We start from the raw sequence: 23,545 nt of genomic DNA, 5'->3' as shown, positions 1-23,545 counted from the left end.
ATCGATGAAAACTGTGCTAAACTTGGTTGAGGAAGATATTCACTCTGAAGTGCATCCCACAGAATACCACACGATTCTCTGATAATCTGAGAAGTGGTGGACCTTCCTACCCTCATTGTGAACGACACAGTTTGCATGCTATCTCCTGTAGCCAAATATCTATTTTTAAAGTAACGCATTAAAGTAACGAGAGAGAATAATGGAAATTTTTATTATATATTATATCTTACCTCAATGTTAGTGCTAGCCGCTCTTTCGCAGAAATAGGTTCACGAAACTGAGTATGAATTTTTTTGAGCCTAGGGCCAACTAAACTTAATAGAAAGTCCATTGTAGATGGATACATTCTAAAGTATTGAAAATACAATTCCTTGTTCTCTAATCTAAATTCGCTCAAGAGTGTATTAAATTCCGAAAGCTGATTTCGCCTAGTTAAATAAGGATGAAGCCATAAATCTCTATTTTTACGTCTTCTTCTTCTTCTACTTAAAATTATGGCAAGAACTAAATCATCCTCATCACTCGAATCCATTTTTGAAAATACAGTTTCCCGCCACGACGCGAAAATGTGAACCCTGCAACCGTCGCGTGGCGCAACGTACCTACCACCGACGTTGACGCCGTAAAAACGGCACGCCACGCCGCGTCGCAAAACGGCGTAGTGTGTAGTAGGCTTAAGATCTTACGTTCCTTCCCGTCGGTCGCCTCGTTCATTTCCGTGTTCAGACGCGAGAGCAGCCGACATAAAACGAATCGCGTATAAGTCTGGGAAATTAGAAAAAAATTTAAACTAGTCTTTGACTCTTTGGGAGTTGAATACTACAAAGCCGGATCGAAAAAGTCAAATACAGCCATGGACAGGGCCGGAAATAAGCACTGGACACTGGACATTGTCCAATAAAACTTTAAAATGTCCTATATATATATATTTTTTAAACTAAGGGTAGTCACCGGACATTTTGACCAATAACTTTTCTCCGAAATTTTGATAGCATGACTATTAAGATGCGACACAATTTCTGCACACTCCAGTGGATAATCCTAAAACGTTTCATATATCGTCTGCTTAAGCGTAGCCCACTCGATCACGCTTCAGTTGGGACATGATCGAGTGAGCTACGGCTAAGAAAAAGCACTAACGAGGTGGTGCCATTTTAAGTAGTCGTTGACACGCGTGAAGCAAATTTAAAGTGGCAGCTGCCATTCCATAACATTTTGGCTGATCTTCTACACACAAATTATACCTTGCCAAAGGCAGGAACCAATCAGACCTCGTCCATGAGGGCAGAGCTAAAACTAGCCTTTGCTAAGCTTAGAGAGTTCGTCAATTCCACCCCTCGAGTATGGGAGCATCTAGTGGCATTTGTTTAAACTAAACCACAGCAAACGAGCAAAGCGACTTCATCAACGTGAACGTCTCAATGGGCCTTTACCGTGGCACCTTGCGTCTCAATTAAGGTAAATGGAACTCAGCTTCAGGGTTATTTCCAGAAACCTACCTAATTAGATGGAAATTTTATTTAAAAAGGGATCCATTTAAATAATGAAATTAATGGCACTCTGAAATAGAAAAAAAAAATATTTCTAGTTTTCCAAGAAAATTGATTAATGTGAGAATCAATTAATACTTTTTGAACGATTTAAAGTCCCATCTCTCGGTTAAGAGACTTTCTCGCCCTTTAATGCTATAATCTGAGTAGGACTACGATTGAAGTCGCGTTTGCACTTGGGAGTTTGTAACCGTTTTGAAGGGCCTAATCCAATTTTTAAAATAATACCATCAGTTATCTTCTCTATTTAGACGCCGCTTTACGAAATCCTGTCATGTACGCCAACCCACGTCACTCCTCGGGTAATCCTCCATAACTAGTGTCAAACTTATGGAACGGTACATATCTAATAAACTTATGATATATATTTAATTTAAAAACGGCTGTTTACGTGTTTAAGTATAATCTTCACATAAACGCAATATTTCACAGAATTAAAATATTAAACAAACCTTATCTAACACTTCAGAGATAAGAGAGGTATAACGAATAAGAAAACTTAGCAGAAGCCAACGCGGTAGTGTACGCATATGCATTACGTTAGAATATAAAGAAAATATACAGGGTGTTTCTGAAAGGTGTATCAGAAATTAAGGGAGATGTTCTTTGGGCGATTTTGAGTCAAAAATGTAACTTCTTACGACATTTTGCCGTCCGGGCCACTGTTTTCGAGTTGTGATTTGACTGTTTCACCCATTAATTAAATTAGAAATCATTGTCTTTCAGTTTCTTAATTACATTTAAGGGGGTCACCCGTAAAATACTCCAATCATAACTCGAAAACGTTCTCCCTTGAAACAAAATGTCATAGAAGTTACATTTTCGACTCGAAAACGCCTAAATGAACTTAAACATAACCCATATTTTCTGACAGAGCTTTCAGAAACACCCTGTATAGGGGATTAGACTGTGTTATCTCGGTGGTCCGTTATGCAGCGTGGTCTCAACTTCAAACGGTCTTTCTTGAGATAAAACAGGCTGCGGAGATATTTGACCTATTTTTGGCCAAAAAGGGGTAATTGTCTGAAGGAAAAAGAGCTACGCTATCATCGCGAAGTTTCCAAGCGTGAAAAACGGCCAGCGGAATGCCTTTTTATTTTTTGTTTTTTTAAAAGGGATCCTCCCATAGTTATAAAAACAAAATATGTCGGCAGCTTGAGCCAATTTATGTAAGGTGATAGTTATAAAGGCGTCTACGAAACGAATGCAGACGGTTACGTACAAAGAATGTTTTAATAATTTTGAAAGAGAGAAGAAATAAATGAAAATTTAACAGTACTATTGCGAGGTTATAATACAATTCCAAGGGTATAACTTGCTACGTTACAAATGAGGATATTGGACGCGTAAAATTGCGCCGCGTTTACACCTTGAGGAAGGAAATTTCGAGTCTGGAGTATATTAGGGCTGTACATAAGGCGCTTTTCAAGGCATTTGACTACTAAAAGAATTACCCTGACTAATAAAGCAAATCGAAACCTGGGGACTCACTAGTCAACTTAACTAGTAAATATTTTGTCTAAATAATAAATATTGCCACCCTCACTAGTCTGTGACAACTAAAATAATTGCGATAGAGGGGGCTAACTTGCAAGCTTCACTACCAATAAAAATATCCTTATGTTGGGGGCCCATCAGTAACTGTTTAAAAAAATCCAGCATGCTTTTCATGGTTGGCTATCATTGAGCGCAAGTCACCTCTCGGTGGAGATATTTTAGTACCTTTAGAAGTTCTTGTTGCTATAACCAGGTACCACCTAAAATTCTAAAGCTTATGCCCAACCAAAAACCGGAGTAATATGGGCAAATTTTAAATCCATAGAGTATGCTCCTAGTTTACACTGACGGAGTTTGAAACCTTTTTGAACTGTTTTAGAATTTTAAAATAATAACTGCATTCTCTCATTAAAGTACTATGTTATTAACAACAAAATGTTACGTAACATGGTTTCAAAGTTTTTTTCTTTTACTGTAATCGCGTCTCAAAGACATGCAGTCCAAGTCGAGGCCGAATCTTGTCTAAGGCAAAAAGAAGCTATTCCCTTGGAGCTGTATTATTCGTGATGGTTAAAAACATTCTTTATAAACACCTTTACCTTTGAAAAACACGTATGAGAAAATCTTTCGAACTATATGCTACACTTTGTCATATTATGAGTAAGAATTCTGTTGATATAAAAAAATGTATCTCTCACACCTATGGCTACGTACGCTTTATCAGCGTGTGGTCCCATAAAAGTCATAACTGGGTGAATTTAGTCTGCACTCTTTGTTATTTATAACTAAGCCTATACTTTTCTTCAAATAAAACTCTAACAAAAATGTAGAGAAATAAAAAATAATAAAATCCATCTCGTTCGTTCGTTCGTTTAATGTATATCTCGCCTTTTCGCGCAAAATTGTATACCAGGAAAGTAACAGAACGTATCTGAGCCAAAAAAACGTCAACGGAAATTTATTGCATTTTTTTTTCTACTTGTTTCTCCTACATATCCAACCTCTTCCAAGGGGTTGGATACTTTGTAAATGTTTCGAAATAAGCCAAACGCGTTACAACCGCAAGAGCCCGGCCTAATTCCCGAGGGCGCAGTTCATCAAAAGCTCAGTTAAGAGCCCTCCTAAACTCTGTAGTCTCTGTAATCCCCTGAATTTAGCCACAGTAAAGTGATGGTATTAAACCTAATAAATAATTTACTGCTTATATTTTCTTTGATTATTGATAAATGGTGGAGAAAATTAATGAGAACGCTATATCATATGTTGGTAGACATAATCTTATCAGGATACTGTATAATAGACTATCTAAGCCTTGAAGAAGAGAGGGATGGAGTGGTAGTCTGAAAACCGAGAAGAATTTCCTGTCTTCAATTCTCAATTTCAATTTTAAAAAAACCAAGGCTAAATTAGGAGTTAATTATGAAGCTAAAATTTTAAGTATCTTATCTAGAAAGTTCTCAAACTCTAAACCATTGTTAATGGACCTTCCCCTAGTTTTACTAATATCAATCATGCAGGCAGATCGGTTGAAATTGAAAATAAACGAATTGAAACTTGTGTTCTTAAAGAATAAACAACAATTTTAAGAGATATATAAAGGAGGGGACATTTCCGTTAGCCCAGTGTTGCCAGTACGTTGGTGACGCGTTTTCTGAGTCAAGAGATTGCAGAGATAAAGGCTAGCAGTTCAGTTTCCCTCAGTACTTGACCAGCTCGACTCAACAGGCTGCAATGCACTGAAGTTTAATCTGAGTGGAGCCCCTTTTAGCAAAAACTATCTATAGCAATAAGGTGATTACCAAATAATCTTTATACCCAGATGGTAAAAAACACAAATTAAACTCAAATTAAAAATTTTTTCTATTACAAACCATACAACCCCGTGCAATGACACTTCTTTTTTATTGAATAATTACTCTATACCCTACTAGTTGTACTTATTTCCAAGAGCAGAAATTAATTTGGGAAGTATCCAACCCCTTTGCTATTCCTTTGCTCCTCGCTTTTATTCAGCAGTTTGTAACAAAAAAAAAATCAATATTTTTTGTAAAAATCTTTGCGGATCGCGCTTTTGGTTTGGATCGGCGTTCCGAGTAAACCCAAGTTTATTTCGCGCATACCGATCGAAATAGTAAAGGGGTATACCGTGGTTTTTCGTTAGAAGAAGCGAAAAAGCTCTCGAGTTATTAATTATTTCTGCCAAATGGAACGTGCTATAGAATTGGGCTTTCTGGCGATTTTGAATCGTTCAGACCCAATTGAAATTATAGGTCCTTACCGAGAAATCTCTCCCCATCTCTCTCTCTCACGCAGAAAAAATTCCTTTGTGCAAAATGATAAAATCATTACGCGTCAGGGAGAAAAATGGATTTTTTTATAATAAAAATCCATAACTTTTGTCTCCGTCTTTCTATTAGTAACGGGAATATCACGGAGCGAACCTCTCGATCTCTTATTTGAAAGTAATAACCATTTATTTGGTCTTAAAAACGCAATAGTGCCTTGCCAGGTTTAGAGGTATCTGCTAGCCAAACCCGTAAGTGTAAGGGGTTCTGGCTAGCGGACGCCACTAAACCAGTCTCGTTTTTAAGACTAATTAAATGCTAATTATTTTGCAATAAGAGATAATTTATTTGTTTAGTATCTTCCCTTTCATGTTTAAAAAAAGGCCGATCTTTTACTTTTGAGTTTTCAAGTTCTGCAAGATGTTGCATTCAGAGAATATGAAGTCTTTATATTTGATGAAGTGGTTTGTTTGTACGCTTGTCTATGCATAGTTGTTACCGAATTTGACCAAACTGCACGGTTAATATTAGTAACACAAGGGGGAAGGTTCATTAGAAGTGATTCGGTTGAGTTCTTCTCAAGGTTGGGACGGAGACAAATCCCTAGCCTTCAAAGCCTGTTAAGAACCTACTATTCTAGACAAGATACATTTTAGCTTTAAGAATAACCCCCTAATTAAGCATAGCTATACTGAATTAAAAGTTTACAAAGTGTTGTTTCTTAAAAAAGAACGAGTCATGAAGAGATATTTCACATAAAATACTATTAGTAACAAAAAGAAGCGATGTCTAGTTTACTAGGTAGAAGGTATAAATTGGCCACATTTCTAGCTTTATCTCCAGTCCAAACGTAATGTAGGTTCGGAGTTAATCCCCGCCTCTAAATTACAACCAGCATCTCATTGGTTCTTGAAAACTCACGTCAGCGCGATGCGAATGACGAAAATTCTGTATTTTCCGCCTAAGGAGAGGCGAAATAGCCTGGCCTCCTTTTACGTCCCCCCTTGTATTTTGAAAGGGGACTGGGACTATGGCGCGCGAATACTTAGGCATCTTATACCTTCTCCCTAGTAAACTAGATATCGCTTCTTGGTAACATGTCATGAAGAGATATTTCACACAAAGACTATTAGTATTTAATGCCTAAATAGACTGATAACTCTTCCCGGGTAAATTCCTATCTCCTAAAACACCCAAGCAACACCGTGTACAGTACCATAGCTAGTTCATTTTTGTAAGTTTCATTGTATTTGCGTCATGGGCGTGTGTATGAAGTCTATTTTGTGTAAAAATTGTTAATAAAATAGGCCAGACCGTTTGCGGTAAGCAAGCAGCGTTAAGAAAACGGTATATACTTATGCCTTCATAAAGTAATTGTATAAGACAGACCATAAAGAGAAAAATCGACTGCATTGATGTACTTTAAGTTAAGGCAGGCCATATACCTTTCAAAAGCAGGCCCTTCAATCATTTAGCATGATTCAGAGGTAAGAAAGGAATAAATATTCCCAAAACGTCCCAAGCTTCAATAAAAAATAAAATTGTGTGCAGATCCAAAGATCCAGGAAGAATATAAAAGAGCACCGTATCTATCACGCGCGTCGCTTCATAAAGCATTTCTGAAAACTAAATCCCCTAAGCGCCTGTCAATATATACAGATCACCATAAGTAACATACAGCAACAAATAAGTTTGACAATCAAAAGCGTTCAATAAAAGGCCTATTCCTGAATCTATAGACTAGAATCTAACGTTCACGTCGGTGAAGTCGCTTAACTAGACAGTGTCAGGGCCGGAAATAAGCACAGGACACTGGACATTGTCCAATAAAATCTGAAAATGTCCCATAATATAAAAAAAACTAAGGGGGGGGTCACTGGACAACTGACCAATAAATTTTACCGAAGTTTTGATAGCTTGACTATTAAAGGAAAGCGCGGCTCCATGCTCACCCCTAGCATTCTGGCTAATCTTCTGGACACGAATTTTACCTTGCAAAAGGCAGGAACCAATCAGACCTGATGCACTATTTCCCATTAGTTCCTGCCTTTGGCTTAACTAGCCTTTAACAAGCTTAGCCACTGTGTAGCAAAAAAGCCATATATAAGGGGCATCAACGGAGCCGCGCTTCCCTTTAAGTTTCGATACTATTTTTGGGCACTCCAGAGTCTCCAGTGGACAGTGTCCTATATATTTTCCAGTCAAAGGAAGGGTCACTGGACACATGTCTTATAAGAAATAATTCTTATTTCCGGCTCTGATGTCTAGACTGTTTACGCGTGTCAAAGAACGTGTAAAAGATTCAATGGCAACAGTATTCAAAAGATAAGTGACACCAGAAGGGGATAATAGAAGAAGGATGACACTCTGTATCCTCTTAATACTTATGTAACATCATTCTTCCCAGGCTGACCCTTATTGTTTGCTCTCCCGCTCATCAAACTTCAGATGGGTAGCTATCGCACTGTGCTAGGGTGAATTCTATAACTGTTTGGTATACTAAATCCTCAGCAATCAACCCTCAAACCTTTATTGCCTTGACGTGGGACAAAAACGCACAAGCGCATGCCCCTTGGCAAATAGTTAAGCATTAACTGAGTAATGAAGAGGGAACTATTTATCGCGTATGTGATTCGGTTTAGTTACCTTGCTCCAAATGTAATATAATGTTGGAAGAATCATGTTACAATTACCCCACTTTGTGGTATACACTTCTCTCGAAGAGAAATATTATATACTTCTGGTGACTATAGTTCTACAATTTCTCGGATTTTTCAAAATACATTTCGATTTCCCTGACATTATTTGGTCATAACAAATTTCCATGACATTTCCATGCTCAAAATGAAACATGTAAGTGCATGGAATTATCTATTCTATTTTCTAGTAGTCAAGAATTAAGTAACGAGATACGATTGACCTAAATAATCGGGGGAAAAAAGTAGAGATGGTGAATTCGCTTGGAGATGACGAGATAAAAACTTTCTCTCGGGCAGATCTTCTATGCTCTTCGAAGGAATAAAAAAGTAGGAAAGGATAAATAGGCTAAAAGCTAGTCTCCAAGAAGGCGAAATACCCCATATATATATATATATTGAGACTGTATAAAACCTAAATTTAGGTTTCGCTAAACGGAAGCCAAGACAAAAATATATACTTTGAAACATTGTTCCTGCATGGCGAATGAGGTATTTCTTAACGGGAATTCTTCGACCGTTATAGACTTCACCACTCAAGCAATAATCTTCTGGGATAAGTTACTAACTTTAAAGGGTACTTTATGTTAGAATATTTCTCTATTAATCGAAAGAGCGTGTAAAATAATGAGTATATCAATTGGAACCATGTTTCTATCCACAATATTAAAGAAGATACCAGCAATTAAGTTTCCGTAATGGATGGCACTACGCGTTAGGATTTCCAGCTAAGCTCTGGGGAGTACATCAATTGGACGAATTAGTCAGGTGGTACTAGGCGTCCAATAGGGCTACTTCCCAGTGCTTAGCTGGAAAGCCTAAAGCGTATAGAGGCCATTACGGAAACTTAATTGCTTGTGTCTTCTTTAATAATGTTGATAAAAACATGGTTCCAATTGATATATTCATTACTTTATACGCTCTTTCGATTAAAAAAGTCCGAAGTATACTTTGAAGCATAGCCAAGAAGTGATATCTAGTTAACTAGGGAGAAGATATAAATTCTCCGCAATTCTAGCTTTATCTCCAGTCCAATGGTAGGGCCGGAGTTAATCCCCGCCTATAAATTACAACCAACATCTCATTGGTTCTTGAAATTACGTATTTTCCGACTGAGGAGAGGCGAAATAGCCCGGCCTCCCTTTACGTCCCCCCTTGTATTTTGAAAGGGGGACTGGGACTATGGCGCGAGAATACTATGGCATCTTATACCTTCTCTCTTGTAAACTAGATATCGCTTCTTGGCTATATCAATTTTAGTTGTATTTGGCGGCCATCTTAGAAAATGGCTTTCATAAAAGTAGTACAAGTCTACTGACGCGATAACTATCCTTAATTTCAACAAATTCGCCTACAATGGTTCACTAAATTTTAATCCCTACAACTCCGTATAAAATTTAGTACATTTAAAATACATGTTCATCTTAGAAAACAGATTTCAAATTATGGTCTTCGCAAGATCCAATAGATATAACTAATTAATTATAAACATTATCCTCTTAGGTTCCTTCCTATTTATGTTAGCATACTAAAAGAGTGTAGACAGAAACAAAATTGACGACAGTTGATGGATCGTGTCGAGTCTAATTACTTAACTCTCCCACAAATTCGAAATGATCTATACGGTGCCTAACGTGAATAAAGTATAAAGAAACCGCGTGTTTAAAATTTTGAATGCAATCCAAAGCAAATTGCGACAGAGAACGAAATTGATTTTTTAACCCAGTACACGTATTACATGGACGCCATTAATATTCTAGTCTTGCGTGTACATTAGACGATAATAAACTAGAGCGAAAATTATTCCCATAGAATACTACTAAATACGTAGCTTTTAAGGCTGTAGAAGGATTCATACAATTTACACTACTACCAGACTACTTGAAGGACGAAAAAGTTTGGGCTTCTATGTCAGAAAATAATGGGGAAGTTCTTTGGACGATTTCAAGTCGAAAATATTCAATGAAATTTTGTCGTCCGGGCCACTGTTTTCAACTTATAATTTGAATATTTTACGGATGGCCCCTTAAAATTTATATGAGAAACTGAAAAACAATGCTAACTTAATTAAGGAGTCATCCGTTAAACACCCCAATTATAGCTTATTAACGTGCAAGTTCTTTGGGCGATTTCAAGTCGAAAATGTTCAATGACATTTTGACGTTAGGGCCACTGTTTTCAACTTATATTTTGAGTATTTTATGGATGACCCCTTAAAATTAACATGAGAGATTGAAACACAATTCTAATAAAATTAAGGGGTCATCGGTTAAACACCCCAATCATAGGTTATTAACCGTAGACGTTCTATGGGTGATTTCAAGTCGAAAATGTTCAATGACATTTTGTCGTCCGGGACACCGTTTTCAGCTTATATTTTGAGTATTTAACGGATGACCCCTTAAAATTAACATGAGAGATTGAGAGACAATTCCAATAAAATTAAGGGGTCATCCGTTAAACACCACAATCATAACTTAATAACGGTGTCCCGGACGGCAAAACGTCACAGCACATTCTTGACTCAAAATCGTGCACCCAAAGAACATCCCCCCCCTTAATTTTCGAAACAGCCTGTATAAAAGGAATAGCATAAAAAGTTAAAAACAAACTACAGACACAGCTTACAACAGAAGTTCAAAACCCCCTTCCGGGAATGGACCCCTTTGTTACCACAATGCAACGCACCTATTGAACTTATTATCATTTAGTTATGCCTTAATATAAACGAAAATAAGCTGCCTTAAATACACTTTCAGAAAAGCTTCCGCTACAAAAGTTCCAAATAAAAAAACTTGAACAATAATAATAATTTCTTTTAAAGTTCAGCAATAACAAAAAAAAAACAGAGGAAAGGGGAAAAACTAACTAACTGATGGTGTTATTTGAATAATTTCAATTTCACCCACGTAAAACGCTTGCCAAGTTTCTCGGGAGCGTATACAAGGAAGTAGATGAGAAAGAGAAAGTACGCTACGTTTTAAAACTTCAAAAACACTCTTCCTGATCGAGATAAAAAGAAGAGATACGGAGGGGAAGTGATAGGAGACCCAAGAGAGGGAGACGGCAGGAGGAACCGCCGCATCCAGGTAACCCTGAGATTAGAGAAGCGACCCCGATGAGAGAAGTGGGCCAGCCCGCTCCCCATTCCCCCTGATGAAAGACGGCATCAGCTGCATCGTGTATGATTGTAGAAACCTCTCCCCCCCCCACCTCAATCCTTTAAAAGCATCATTTCGAACCGAAAGGGTTAAATAGATAATGAAATTTATTTCGAATGGGGAAATTAAAATAATTTGTGCAAGTCAAGGGGCTATTCAAATTTCCCTATCCCTCTCAACTCTATGCAGTGTTGCCAGACGGTCTGTCAGGACAATTTAGTAGCTCTAACGTCTGATCAGGGAAATAAATGAACGTACTGACGCGACCGACGAGAACGTAAGATTTTACTGTATTCTGAACCAGTCTGGAAAAAAAGGATATTTTTTAAACTAGTCCTTGGGATCAGTGACCCCCTAGTGTCCGAAATAACAAACTGGTCTCCGGACTGGTTCTGCTATATATTTGTAATTAATAAACTGGTCCCGAGGACCAGTAACCCCCGCTTCTTGAATTTAAGAACTAGTCCAGGCAATTAATAAACTAGTTTTGGACCAGAGGAAGTGTGCTATTTCCCAGACTGGTCTAATCAGACGTTAGAGCATACGACTTAAAACGAATCGCATGTATGATTTTCAAACCAAGCCCTTTGAATAGTAAAATAGACTAATCCTAAAAATACCGCCGCCAATAGCGTGCCAAGAACCCTAAACTTTTTCATATACCGTCTGCGAAAGCATAACTCACTTGATCACGCGTCAGTACGGCATGATCGAGCGAGCTATGGCTAAGAAAAGGTGCTAACGAGATGGTGCCATCGTAACACTGCATGACAAAACTGTAAATTTCCAAAAATAAACCCTTGAATCTTATACGTATAGTCGTTGATTTGTGTGAACCATCTAATTAAGCAAGGAAAGCGACGTAAGATTTCAATCTAGTCTGAACAGGCATTAATCTTAGTCTAAGTTTTTTCATTACGGTTATATACAATACAAACCAAACAAAACTCGTTTCATAGTACCTTTAAACAGTGTAGGGAAAAATTGGTTAACAGAAAAAAAAAGAGTTAAAAGGGGGTTATCTCCTGAATCCGCCAAGTAACGAAACACAATCGTACACCGCTAATTTAAGATAGACCTACAACCTGTAACTTCTTTAGTCGACACTACAAACAAAGGCAATGATAGAATACAAATTTAAACGGGAAATAGAGTCAGGTGTGGAACGTCTAAAAAAACTTCTCAGCCCTGTATTTTTTTGTCATCGAGTAAATTGGAGCAAGGCGAGAGCCTACAATCATGTCTTGGCCAAAGAATTGCAATAATGTTCTTAAATAAAAACAATAGCTAAAGAGGTTTAGACGAACGTCTGCTTGCTTGGCGACGTAAATCAATTCGAAGAAATTGAATAATTAAAATTTCTCAACCGTTTAGGCTTCGAACACACACCGACATTAATTAAACCACTAATTATTAAATAATTTGATAGTCTAATTAATTTATAAAAACGAAGTGACTCAACGTCTTTTCAAACCGCCCAGAGACTATAATAATTATTCAGGCATTAAAGACGTAGTTGATTAAATTTTATAACTTAAATCGTGTTAAATTATTGATCCGAGAAAATACCTAATTAAATTGTTACGAGGGGTCGAACACTAGACACGTTGCTATGAGTCTACAATTCGCTTCAAATTTTTCACAATATATCTAAAGAATTTGACCTTCCCCTTGCCGGAAGTTAAATTCCTTATCGCGCAACGCGTCTCTACTCTCTGGAGGATTATTTGAAAGCGAGAGAAATCGGTGATCATGCATATTTAAAGAATGCTAAGCACTCAACTTCAATTTAAAACCCCTTTTATTTTAAATCCTAATTATTTAACAACTAAAAATTGTTTTAATCGACAAATATTCCATATTTAAAACTTGCGTATAAAATTAATGATACAAGAGTTACGTCAGGTTATATTTGACTCTCTACCCTTTTCCTATTGGTTGTCTTTCCTGCAAGACCTTCATAGTCAATTGGCTAACGGCGGGTTTTGTTTTACAGGGCAGCCTAACCAAGGCTTACCAAAACTGATTATTCATAAAAAACCTTGCTAGTTTACAAGTATTTTTAATTACTATTCCATTAAAACTGTTAAGGTAATTATTAAAAAATAGTTTCTAATTGTTTTACTTCAAAAATACTCGATTAACTGACCTAAATATGTCGCAATCTTAATAATAAAAAAAATCTTGGAAGAAACCCAAATATGTAAATTTACATCAATTTTTTTCCTTTGACATATCTCGTACAAACGTATTCCCCACTATTTTTTATCCAAGCCTTCACGCAACTTTATGGATTTTTCGAATCAACCCAGTTTTCTAGTCTGGCTGTGTTTATACAAAGGCTTAAGTTGAACTTTATTTCAACCATAACACGCGTATAAAAGAAATCAAACCAGATATTTGTAAGGAAATCCATTTACAAAAAAAGCGCGCAATCAGTAGGCCTAAAAAATTCTTCCCTAAGCCTATTTCAATTCTCAATTCCCATAAGGAACACGCGAGTTACCTTATTACTCAGCGTATTATTTCTAGAATTCTACGCGTACTTAAAATTCCACTAAGCCTAAATCGTTTAGATTATCGACTAAGAAATATATGTAATTAATTTCAGCTCGAAATTCCTTACAGATTAAAAGATATTTCAATGGAAAAGTCATATGGAGAAATACAAAAAAGATGCGGCTCTCTAGGTACTCTAGAGCACAGGAGAAAATTATACAGTTTTGGATTGGATTTCTAGGTTAGGTTAGGCTCTCCCTTAGCTAACAACCACCGACTTTACCCTAGAGATACTCTAGAGTACACCAGAGCCGTATTTTTACTCTATTTTAACCGCTAATAACCCGCGGAAATCAGAGTTGAGATTTCAAACTTAAAAACGGATATAAAATGGATTTAAACTCACCAAAATCATTGCGTCAAAAAAGCAGGATTAAAATATCCGTGAGTGGCCCGCCATGATGATTCGCCGCACTCCCATAGTGCCTCGGGCGCGGTGATATTCGCAGGGGGGTGAACAGGGGGATTATCGACCGCGACGGCAGAGGCGGCGGGGCTTCGCGGGGAGGCTAACGCCATCTACGCGGGGATGGAAGAGGTTCCACCATGGTCGGGGTAGGGATAGGGAGCCTAATTATATCCGAGTGCATCGCTATCGAGCGCTTCCTTAAACTTTCTCAGGATATTTCTACGAGGAGCGAATCACTCGTTCAACTTCCGCCAAACAATATTTTTTGATTACCGATAAGATTAGATTGGCTTGGGTTAATGTTTAAAGGGAAAATGACATCAAAACATGGTGACAAGAGTTATACGTAGTTTTCCCTAAACCGCTTTTTTGCCTTTCCCCCAAAGTGCTGCCAATCAAAACACTGCTGCAGAGAAAGAAGACTAGCAGTCCAGTTTAAATCTGTAATTCATTAACTAGGGGTAACAATGGACCTGGCAACACTGCATTTAAGTTTGAGATTAGCGAGGGAATAATAATTCTTAAGTCATTTTAGTGGAAACTGAAAATTTAAGCCATCTATTGATGGAATTTAAAATTTCACATATTTTTGCGTCATCATGTTTAACCATGGCCCACTCGATCCGCGATCGCAGAAGCTGCGATGCTCGCGCTAAAGTGATGCGCGTGATCGAATGGGCTATGGTTTAACATAAGGATAATTGAGACAATAGCGGACAATAGTCAGGTTAAAAACAAGCCGTCGCGTGGGTTAGTAGTGGCTTTTCGGTTTGTTATCCTTGTGTTATGACATGATAAAACACGAATTCACAAGTACATTTAGGCCTACTTATTTACTGAGCTAGTGATTTGCCTCTCGATTTTTACTAAGGTTACAGTATAGGGCCGCGGAACTACCGTTTTTATCGCATTTCTCTTATACCGTTAGACTGGATTTATTAAATATTTATCGGGTACTAAAAAAGAAAAGGCTAACGATGCGCGGTTGGATATCGAGAAAGGAAGAAGACTAGAGAGAGGGTTGTTGGTACACGGTACAAGACGGTCAAAATAATAAAAGGCTCGCGGGAATTGTTTCTTAACAACAAAATGTACTTTTTAAACTTTAAAAAAAATTTTGTATCAAAACTGAAAATACTGAAATTGAAATACGAAAATAAAAAACACTAAAGTAAATATGAACAGTAAAGAAGAAAAATCTTGGCCGTGGTGAAAGAAAAACTCTTATAGAAAAAAGTGCTTTTGTGACGTCACATCTGGTCACATGAGTTCTTCAAAAAATAAACGCAGAAGGACATTAAAGGGAGAGTGAATAGGAATATCAATTCATTTTTTATCGATTCTTCTACTGCTTATAAGCCCTATCTTCATAGTGAAACATCCAGGAAATACCTCCGAATGATTTTAAAATTAAAATTAGTTTGAGATTTCATTGATAATTTGAAATTAGCACCTCCGACCAATCGCGTAACGCCCTGCATTCTTGTTAACAAAATTCCCGCCAAGATCGACACATCTCGCGCAACTTCGATCAAATCTCGCGCTAAATTTGATTCGACATGGAGCCAGGGCCGGATTAAGCAATTTTGCACCCGGGGGCCGATATAATTTGCGCCCCCTCAGGTCAGAAAAAAAGGAATAGCAAAGTTTGCTAAGGGGGAACAGTTTAACTCAATGCGCCCCCAACAAGCCTTGCGCCCGGGGACCAGTGCCCCCTCGCCCCCCCCCCTTTAATCCGGCCCTGCATGGAGCGTCAGTGTATCACGAGAATTTGGCTAACAAAAAGGCAGGGTGCTACGAGATTGGTCGGAGGTGCTAATATCAATTTATCAATGAAATCTCAGACTAAGTTGAAATTTAAAATCATTCATCGTGCATGTTTCACTTATAAATCGATGAAAAATCACTTGATTTTCCTTTTCACCCTCCTTTCAAGGCGTATTTCCTGCCACACGCTTTTACTAATATTGTTATTTATATATTTATTTACTTATTTGTTTATTTAGAGACAAAATTAAGTGGTTGAAGACAAGACTGCCAACTTTTTTTTTGCAACAGAAAATCCCTTATTGGAGCAGTTAATAAAAATGAAGAAGAAAGTGAAACCAGACTTATAGACTTTTGGCTAAGGGCCACAAATGTAACAGCTTTTCATATTATAAAATTGTTGGCTTTCAAAAACCCGGACATATTTTTAAAGACCCTCATATTCTAAAATACGAAATTAAATTATATAGTCGCTCAGCATAATTCGGAGAACACACTGTACCTTTGACTGTATTGAAGTGAAAAAGCGTAACCTTTATACAAGACCAAGACAATGCTACAATGATTACACCTAACCCGTAATAAGTATGCAGCAAGAGTGATTAGTACCTAGTTCCTGAACAATTGAAAGCACCTACATAGTAAATACATCTAATGAACCAGACTCCATTGCGCAGAAATGTATTGCGCAGTTGTTTTCTAAAGAGTCTCTAAGTCCAACTGCCCGAATTTCGTACTTTTCTCAAATAATCATGCGAAGTTATACAAGAATGCATACAGATAACAGGAATCTTAGTGTCCCCATATGTCTCGCGTTACTTTCTACACAGGTTTTGTGGGCTGGGCTAGAGTATTAATACAATCCGTCACGCCTCATAACTCTGACGACTTCCAACTATGATTTCACCATTTGGTAGCAACGCGAGGTCAGGAGCGAGGGCAAGGTTCAATTCAACGCGCAGCGAGATGGATTATTCGCGGGGTAAAATTCGTCATACGTAATGATTAGTCTAGCTCTTCCCACAAAATCCGCCCTAGATAAGTTGAGAAAATGGCTGAAACAATTATTCCTATTGTCTGTATGAATTCCTGGTAATTTAGTAATTTAGTATTCAATTAATTAAGGAGTTGAGTGGTTTTTTACGTTAGCTTTATCTGATGACGTTCGCGGAGAGGGTCTTATGGACACTTCGAACTTATATATAGAAATTTCACACAAAACTTACTATTTCATTTTGAATTCAGCGGATAACAGTACTTGGGTTCACTTCCTAAAAAACAACACCACGCGAAAGAAGCAAGACTCTATTAAGAAAGTGCTCGCGCGATAGGTCAAATTTAAATAATCCTCAAGGCGGTACTGGCAAGATAAATTTTCACAACCGAAAAAGTCCAAATTCCTCGATACAAATAACGAAACTTAATCCAACTTTCGAACATTATCGATAATTCGAAATCGATAATAAAAGTAACGGCGCGATATAAAACTTTTTCCCTAAAAATCGAACTCGATGCGTCCGACGCCGAAAAAGGACCAACGATAATCGGGCCAACTTTATAGGAAGCGAAAGGCGGAAAAAATTAAGTTTGGCAAGGAAGGAATATCAAGCGACTAGTTCACTCTCCGTGGCATCGAAAGCTTATGATGCACATTTAGGGTCGAACTCGGGGATAAACCAGAGCCAGAGGGACACCCTACCCTAACATCTCCGAGCTAAGAGGGAAGAGAAGAAGAAGAAAAAAAAATTTGTTAAGAAGACAAAAAAATGATCCCCCTTTTTAAAAGAAGCGTTAAGGGATTGCGGAGTCTTCTTAAGACCGGAACACACGCTTGCTTACTCGCGCGAATCGGTTTGGATCATGCAAATATTCCCGTATACACATCACGTGACTCGTTAGTTTCTCTTCGTTGTACAGTTTGTGTAGAGCTCGCTTTAAAGCGTGTCAAGTGTATGACGCACGCTTGCTTACTTGCGTAAATCGGCATGGATCGTGTAAATTTTCGCGTATACACGTCACGTGACTCGTTCGTCTTTCCTTTAGCTATACAGTTTGTGCAAAAGTTCACGCTAAAGCGTGTCACGTGTGTGGCCGTTACAAGGTATAGTTGCTTAAAGGGAATGTAAAGAAGACAGCGACGGGTAGATAAAAATCATTTGAATACGTCAAAGGGCACCACGGGGACGCCAAGATACAAAGACTTCGCGTGGAGTGGGACTGAACAGTAAACACTTAGTCCTTGTTTTTACGCGAGAGTTCAGCGCCAATTTCCCGAAGTGCTAGTTTTAGAAACAAAATTAAAACACCTCTCCTCGGTCACGTGGTGCGTCTGACTTAATTCAAAAAATTTTTACCCACCCGCCAATGCCTTCTTTGGAGACCCTTTAGTAGAAACGTGACGTAATTCTAGCGACACAAACCAGTTTGCACGAACTAGACACACTTCCGAAACGAACAAGTTTGCACAAACTAAGTCCTCTCAAACAACAGACTTATCTCGATACCAACTGAAAGAAGTAATATCTCTTCCTTATAGATACAAATCGTTTCGCATAACACAAGCGGTGCGCTTAGCAAAAACCTGAGCGTGTGAACCAGGCTTTAGGCAAATTCAGTTCTTTGAGGGCCGTGACGTCATTTTGCCGTGTGTTTATATACAAAAGTTAAGTAAATCTTACGTGTGGGTGTCTGGTAGGTTTAGAGGGTTTTCAATTTTGTTTTGAAGGAAGAAAGTATTGCAGATTTCTTGAGAAAGAGAAAGAGATTTTATCCCAACGGCGCTCTCTGACTTTAACATATGGTGCAGGGGGGAGGGGAAGGCTTCGACAAGGAGGATTTATAAGTGGAAAGGCTTCTAAATTATCACGAGTTTTACTCGAAATTAACGCGGCCGCCCAACGCCAAATTCTCTTGGTGTTGGGACTTAAGCTGACGCTAAAACCTTAGTATAATTAGAGATTTCAGTTTTTGTCTTTCGATAGAATTCGGAGAAGGCTCCGAGAATCTAATTACTGAACTTTAAAATAACCAAATTTAAAACTGAAGGGTTGAAGACCCCAAATTATTTATCTTAAGAATCTGTAGAGTTTTCACTAAAGTAAGCGCTTTGCCGTATCTCCAATAACCATGCAGTGTTTCCAGATGAACATTGAAAGATAGCCGAGCAGTTTAGTCAGGGCGTCTTAACCCTTGGGCCAGATGGGCAATTGCCCCCCGGGGCCCCAATAAAAATAGGGACCCTATAGATTGGCCTCGCGGTTTTTTACTTTTTTTAGCTAGGTGTGGCTATGTAATTGTATACAGGGTGTTTCTGAAAGGTATGTAAGAAATTAAGGGGGATGTTCTTTGGTAAATCGATTTTGAGTCGAAAATGTAACTTCTATCTCCATTTTCCCGTCCAGGCCACCGTTTTCAAGGTACGATTTGAGTGTGTAACGTATGACCTCTTAATTAAATTACAAATCATTATCTTTAAGTTCCTCAATTAAATTTAAGGGATCATGAGTAACAAACATAACTTGAAAACGGGGGCCCTTAATTTCAAGGTATGATTTGAGTACTGTTAAAAGTACTTATTATTTTTTACTTTAAGTTTAATATGATTTGAATGTTTTATGGGTGACCCCTTGATTAAATTAGAAATCATTATCTTTAAGTTTCTTAAATAAATTTTAGGGGTAATTCGTAAAACACTAAAATCATAACTTGAAAACAGTGTCCCTCAGAAACTTTTCGACTCAAAATCGTTGCAAGAACATCCACCTTAATTTTCGACAGACCCGTTAATTCAGAAACACCCTATACAATTATACAACTTAGAGGCCCAGTGTACCATAGTACTCTAAGATTGTAATATTCTCTTACAAGACGGCATTGTAATTAGTCCTTGAATAACTTGACTCACGCTGTTAAAGTCAAGAGCGGAGCATCCGAGCATGACTCACAGTTAAAAGTATACTTTTGTTGCTGATGCAATATGAACCTCCAACAAATATATCCTCCTTGTTTATTGCAAAGTATGAAACAACCAATTACACACGGAGGAAGGGGGAAAGCGGGAAAATTTAGCCTTCACGTTAATTCCCCATTAAATACGCTTCGTGACTGATGGGAGAAGAAGTTGGGAAACGAAGAAAATAAATAAAAATTTATAGTTGGAAAAGGATACCTAAAAATCTCTGCCAGATACTCTACAAACATTTTAATGCTCTTTCTTCGTTCTCACTCTTCTTCGCGCCAACAGACCAATGGCGTAAAACGGAAAAGTCTAAATCCTTTTGTTTATAAGAGGTGAAACTGCAGCCACAAGTGCATGCGGTACCTAGAGCGGCACTGCCACTCAAGCCGCGTCAATCTGGCGCGCAACTATAAATCTTACTTTTTAGAATTCATCTTCATCAGCTCATTCCTAAATAGTACACTTAGGAATTGATTTATTTCTAAGATGAATATTGTTACTTTAATTTGGCCTTCGAAGCCTCGCGCGTGTACCATGAAATATTGAGTTCTGACAAGAAGTGATATCTAGTTTACAAGGGAGAAGGTATAAAATTCCGCCACATTTCTAGCTTTATCTCCAGTCCAAACGTAGGTCCGGAGTTAATCCCCGCCTCTAAATTACAACCAGCATCTCATTGGTTCTTGAAAACCACATCAGCGCGACGCGTATGACGAAAATTACTTATTTTCCGACTGAGGAGAGGCGAAATAGCCCGGCCTCCTTTTACATCCCCCCTTGTATTTTGAAACGGGGACTGGGACTATGGCGCGCGAATACTTAGGCATCTTATACCTTCTCCCTAGTAAACTAGATATTACTTCTTGGTTCTGATAAGAATTTATACTATGAAGATTTCAGCCATTTTAGTGATAGTTTGGCGTATTCTGAAAATAGATTCTACACGTTTCTAGACTGTAGATGCTTCGAAAAGCATTTTCAACAGTTTTGCAAAGGCCTAACCCATCTTCAAAAATAATGATTGCATTTTCACATACAGATCTTTACTGTTAGCAGCAAAATGTTAGTTCTCGGCCTTTACAAAACAAAACGGGATTTCGTATGGAAAGTCACCTTGTAGGGGGATCCATTGGACTAGAGCTTCACTTTCTAGCGTAATAGCGGCTTCAGAGATACAAGGAACTCCTTTGTATATTTGATAAATTGCTCTAGGCCCTACTTCTTCTCTTCCGAACGATCACAAATGCTTGGGGTTACAAGAAAAAGGGCTCGAGTAATTAAGGAAAATAGCAAAAGAAAACGCCTCCACTTATTGCAAAGTGAGCAGTCACTAAGCATAATTGTGCATACGCTGTACCTTTGACTGTACCAGGAATCCATGTAATTTTAATAGCATGAATGGAGAACAGAGTAATCTGGACTCATAGCCCAATATAGAGCCCCTCCCTCCAACACGTAACGAAAAGTTTAAAATATCTTATTGGCTTTCTTAAAGTACGTTGTGATGACGTTGCTGACGGGGACGGCGAAAAATACGCAATTCCTTTCTACCCCTGTCGCTATGACCCGCCTTTTCTTTCAAACCCCTCCGTCCCGTATGACGCGCGCCCAGATTACTCTGTTCTCCATTCCTACTTCTAAAATTAAATCCATCCCTGATATCGCTAAGAAGAAATCCGGAGTTGCATACAAAACTTGAGTAGCTTCTGTTACTTTCGGTTATTCCGAGAGACAAGATTTGATCGTTCTAATTATTCATATAAATTTGAAATTAATTCATGATGCGCGTTTATTCACATCGCCGAGTGTTAAATAGATTAGCATCTAGATTCTGGGGAGTAATTTCTAGGGCGGGACCTGTTTAAAATGCCTTTTATTATGTAGGCTACGACGAAAACTTAATTAGTCAAGAGATAACCATCGCAATTTGAAATTTCTCGCGAATGGATGCTTCTAACGTTGACATAGTCCGACATACTACAATGAATTCCATTTGCGTAACGTTATTGTTCCGTTAAGTTTCGAAATTTCCAAGAATTCTATTTTGTTTTGGAATTTATTTCTTTTTTAATCAATTTATTAGAACTTCCATAGTTTCTAAAGTGTGACAAAATGGTCCATTGAATCAAATGTAGGACAGAATGGTCACAAACGTTTCAGATTTAAATTTCCGGACAATCCCAGCTGGTTTCCCCGGACAATTCCACGTGATTTTTCCCTGAACTTTGTATGTCAAAAGTTGTTACGATTATACAGGGTATTTCTGATAAGTTTTCCATAAATTAAGGGGATCTTCTTTGAGCAATTTTGAGTCGAAAATGTTTTATCTCCATTTTGCCGTCCAGGTCACTATTTTCGAGTTATGATTTGAGTGTTTTAGGGATGGCCCCTTAATTAAATTGAAAATAATTTTTCTTCAGTTTCTTAACTAAATTTAAGGTGCCATCCGTAAAATACTCCAACCTTAACTTGAAAACAGTGGCCCGGACAACAAAATGTCATAGAACATTTATAACTCAAAAAGAACATCCCCCATAATTTATGGCAGACTTATCAGAAACACCCTGTATTTATATAAACAAACCCTTCAGGCTCTGTTTTAATTTTTAAAACATATAGTAACGCGCAACGCTGTAAGGTTCAACGTTAGAATTTTCGTAATGTAAACCCAAGAACTTATTCCTATAAAATCAAATTTCCAGCTTTAATCAGATGATATTGTCCCTAACCCGTGGTATCCCTGAAGGACAACCCTACCTAGGCCTAACACGATTATCGAATACTACTAAACCTTGGCCCCCTGATATTATAATTCCATTACTTAATTTTCACGGTTTTTCTTAATTATACCAGAAAGTCTAATGTCTCTATTATTAGGCCAGCTCTGTGGGGAAGCGGATTAAAAAGTAAGAACATCTAGTCTCGACGCGTGCAACTTGTACTGTACGTGAAACGAATCGTTCTCGGATGAAAAATTGGGGAGTTAGGCTTAACAAGGTAACTCTTAGCCTACTGACCTATTTTATGTAGCGACTGTCTGCCAGTCTGATGATGACTAAACCACAAGCTTGAACATTAAATAAGCGTGTATGAGGAGCGACTCCAATGCACTGTCCATTACTTTTAAATCTCCAAAGTCAATTTTAAGCTTTACATGTAGCAATATAACTAATTGTTTGCGATGTCTAAGCAAGCGTATTTTAACATTCATTAAACCATAAGTTTATAAGGTATGTATTTTCATAAGTATGACACTTCCTATACTTTGTAATGCTAGAGACTTGCAGCCCGAGCGAGTTCGAGAACGATAAGCGAGAATTGAGTGATTACACTCGGTTAATTTTGCAGTCCAACTTCCTATTTAGTCTGTATTAAACCTATCACAGCGCCTCAGCGGCCTCACCAGGCGTCGCTTTACGATCGACAATCTATGACGTTTCACCTACGTCACTTCAAGACAAGCTCCAGTTTGTAACCAGTGACAGACTTAGGGAACATATCTTAAGTTTAAATTGGCATATACATAGTTTTAAAACTAAGAGGATCGATACCATTTACACCAGGAGACCTGGCTACTTGGTGCTGCACTTGGTACGCCAAGTATGCCTTGTCTCCTGGTGTAAATGGTATCAATCCTCCTAGTCTGAAACTATGTATTGAATC

At 38.0% G+C, this 23,545-nt stretch overlaps 1 protein-coding gene across 5 annotated transcripts in view; it reads right to left on the bottom strand.

The window, feature by feature from the left end:
- Asator (tau-tubulin kinase asator) overlaps positions 1-23,545 on the bottom strand; it is a 73,102-nt gene that overhangs the window by 37,832 nt on the left and 11,725 nt on the right. The window contains exon 1 of one of the 5 annotated variants that reach the window (XM_089837071.1): positions 17,151-17,303. The exons of 1 other annotated variant lie outside the window; for it this stretch is intronic. In XM_089837071.1, coding sequence (XP_089693197.1) covers positions 17,151-17,158 — 8 coding nt within the window. In that variant the 5' untranslated portion in view covers positions 17,159-17,303. Of the gene's footprint in view, positions 1-14,094; positions 14,527-17,150; positions 17,304-23,545 lie in introns of those variants that run through there. 3 more of the 5 variants (XM_089837063.1, XM_089837056.1, XM_089837080.1) reach the window with 3 other exon arrangements.

Source organism: Phalangium opilio, unplaced genomic scaffold, assembly GCF_054372755.1.
Source record: "Phalangium opilio isolate 3A_F unplaced genomic scaffold, DU_Popi_V2 ptg000003l_1, whole genome shotgun sequence".
Lineage (NCBI taxonomy): Eukaryota > Metazoa > Arthropoda > Arachnida > Opiliones > Phalangiidae > Phalangium > Phalangium opilio.
The sequence above is the reverse complement of the archived record's forward strand: the minus strand, read 5'-3'. Positions and strand labels throughout refer to the sequence as shown.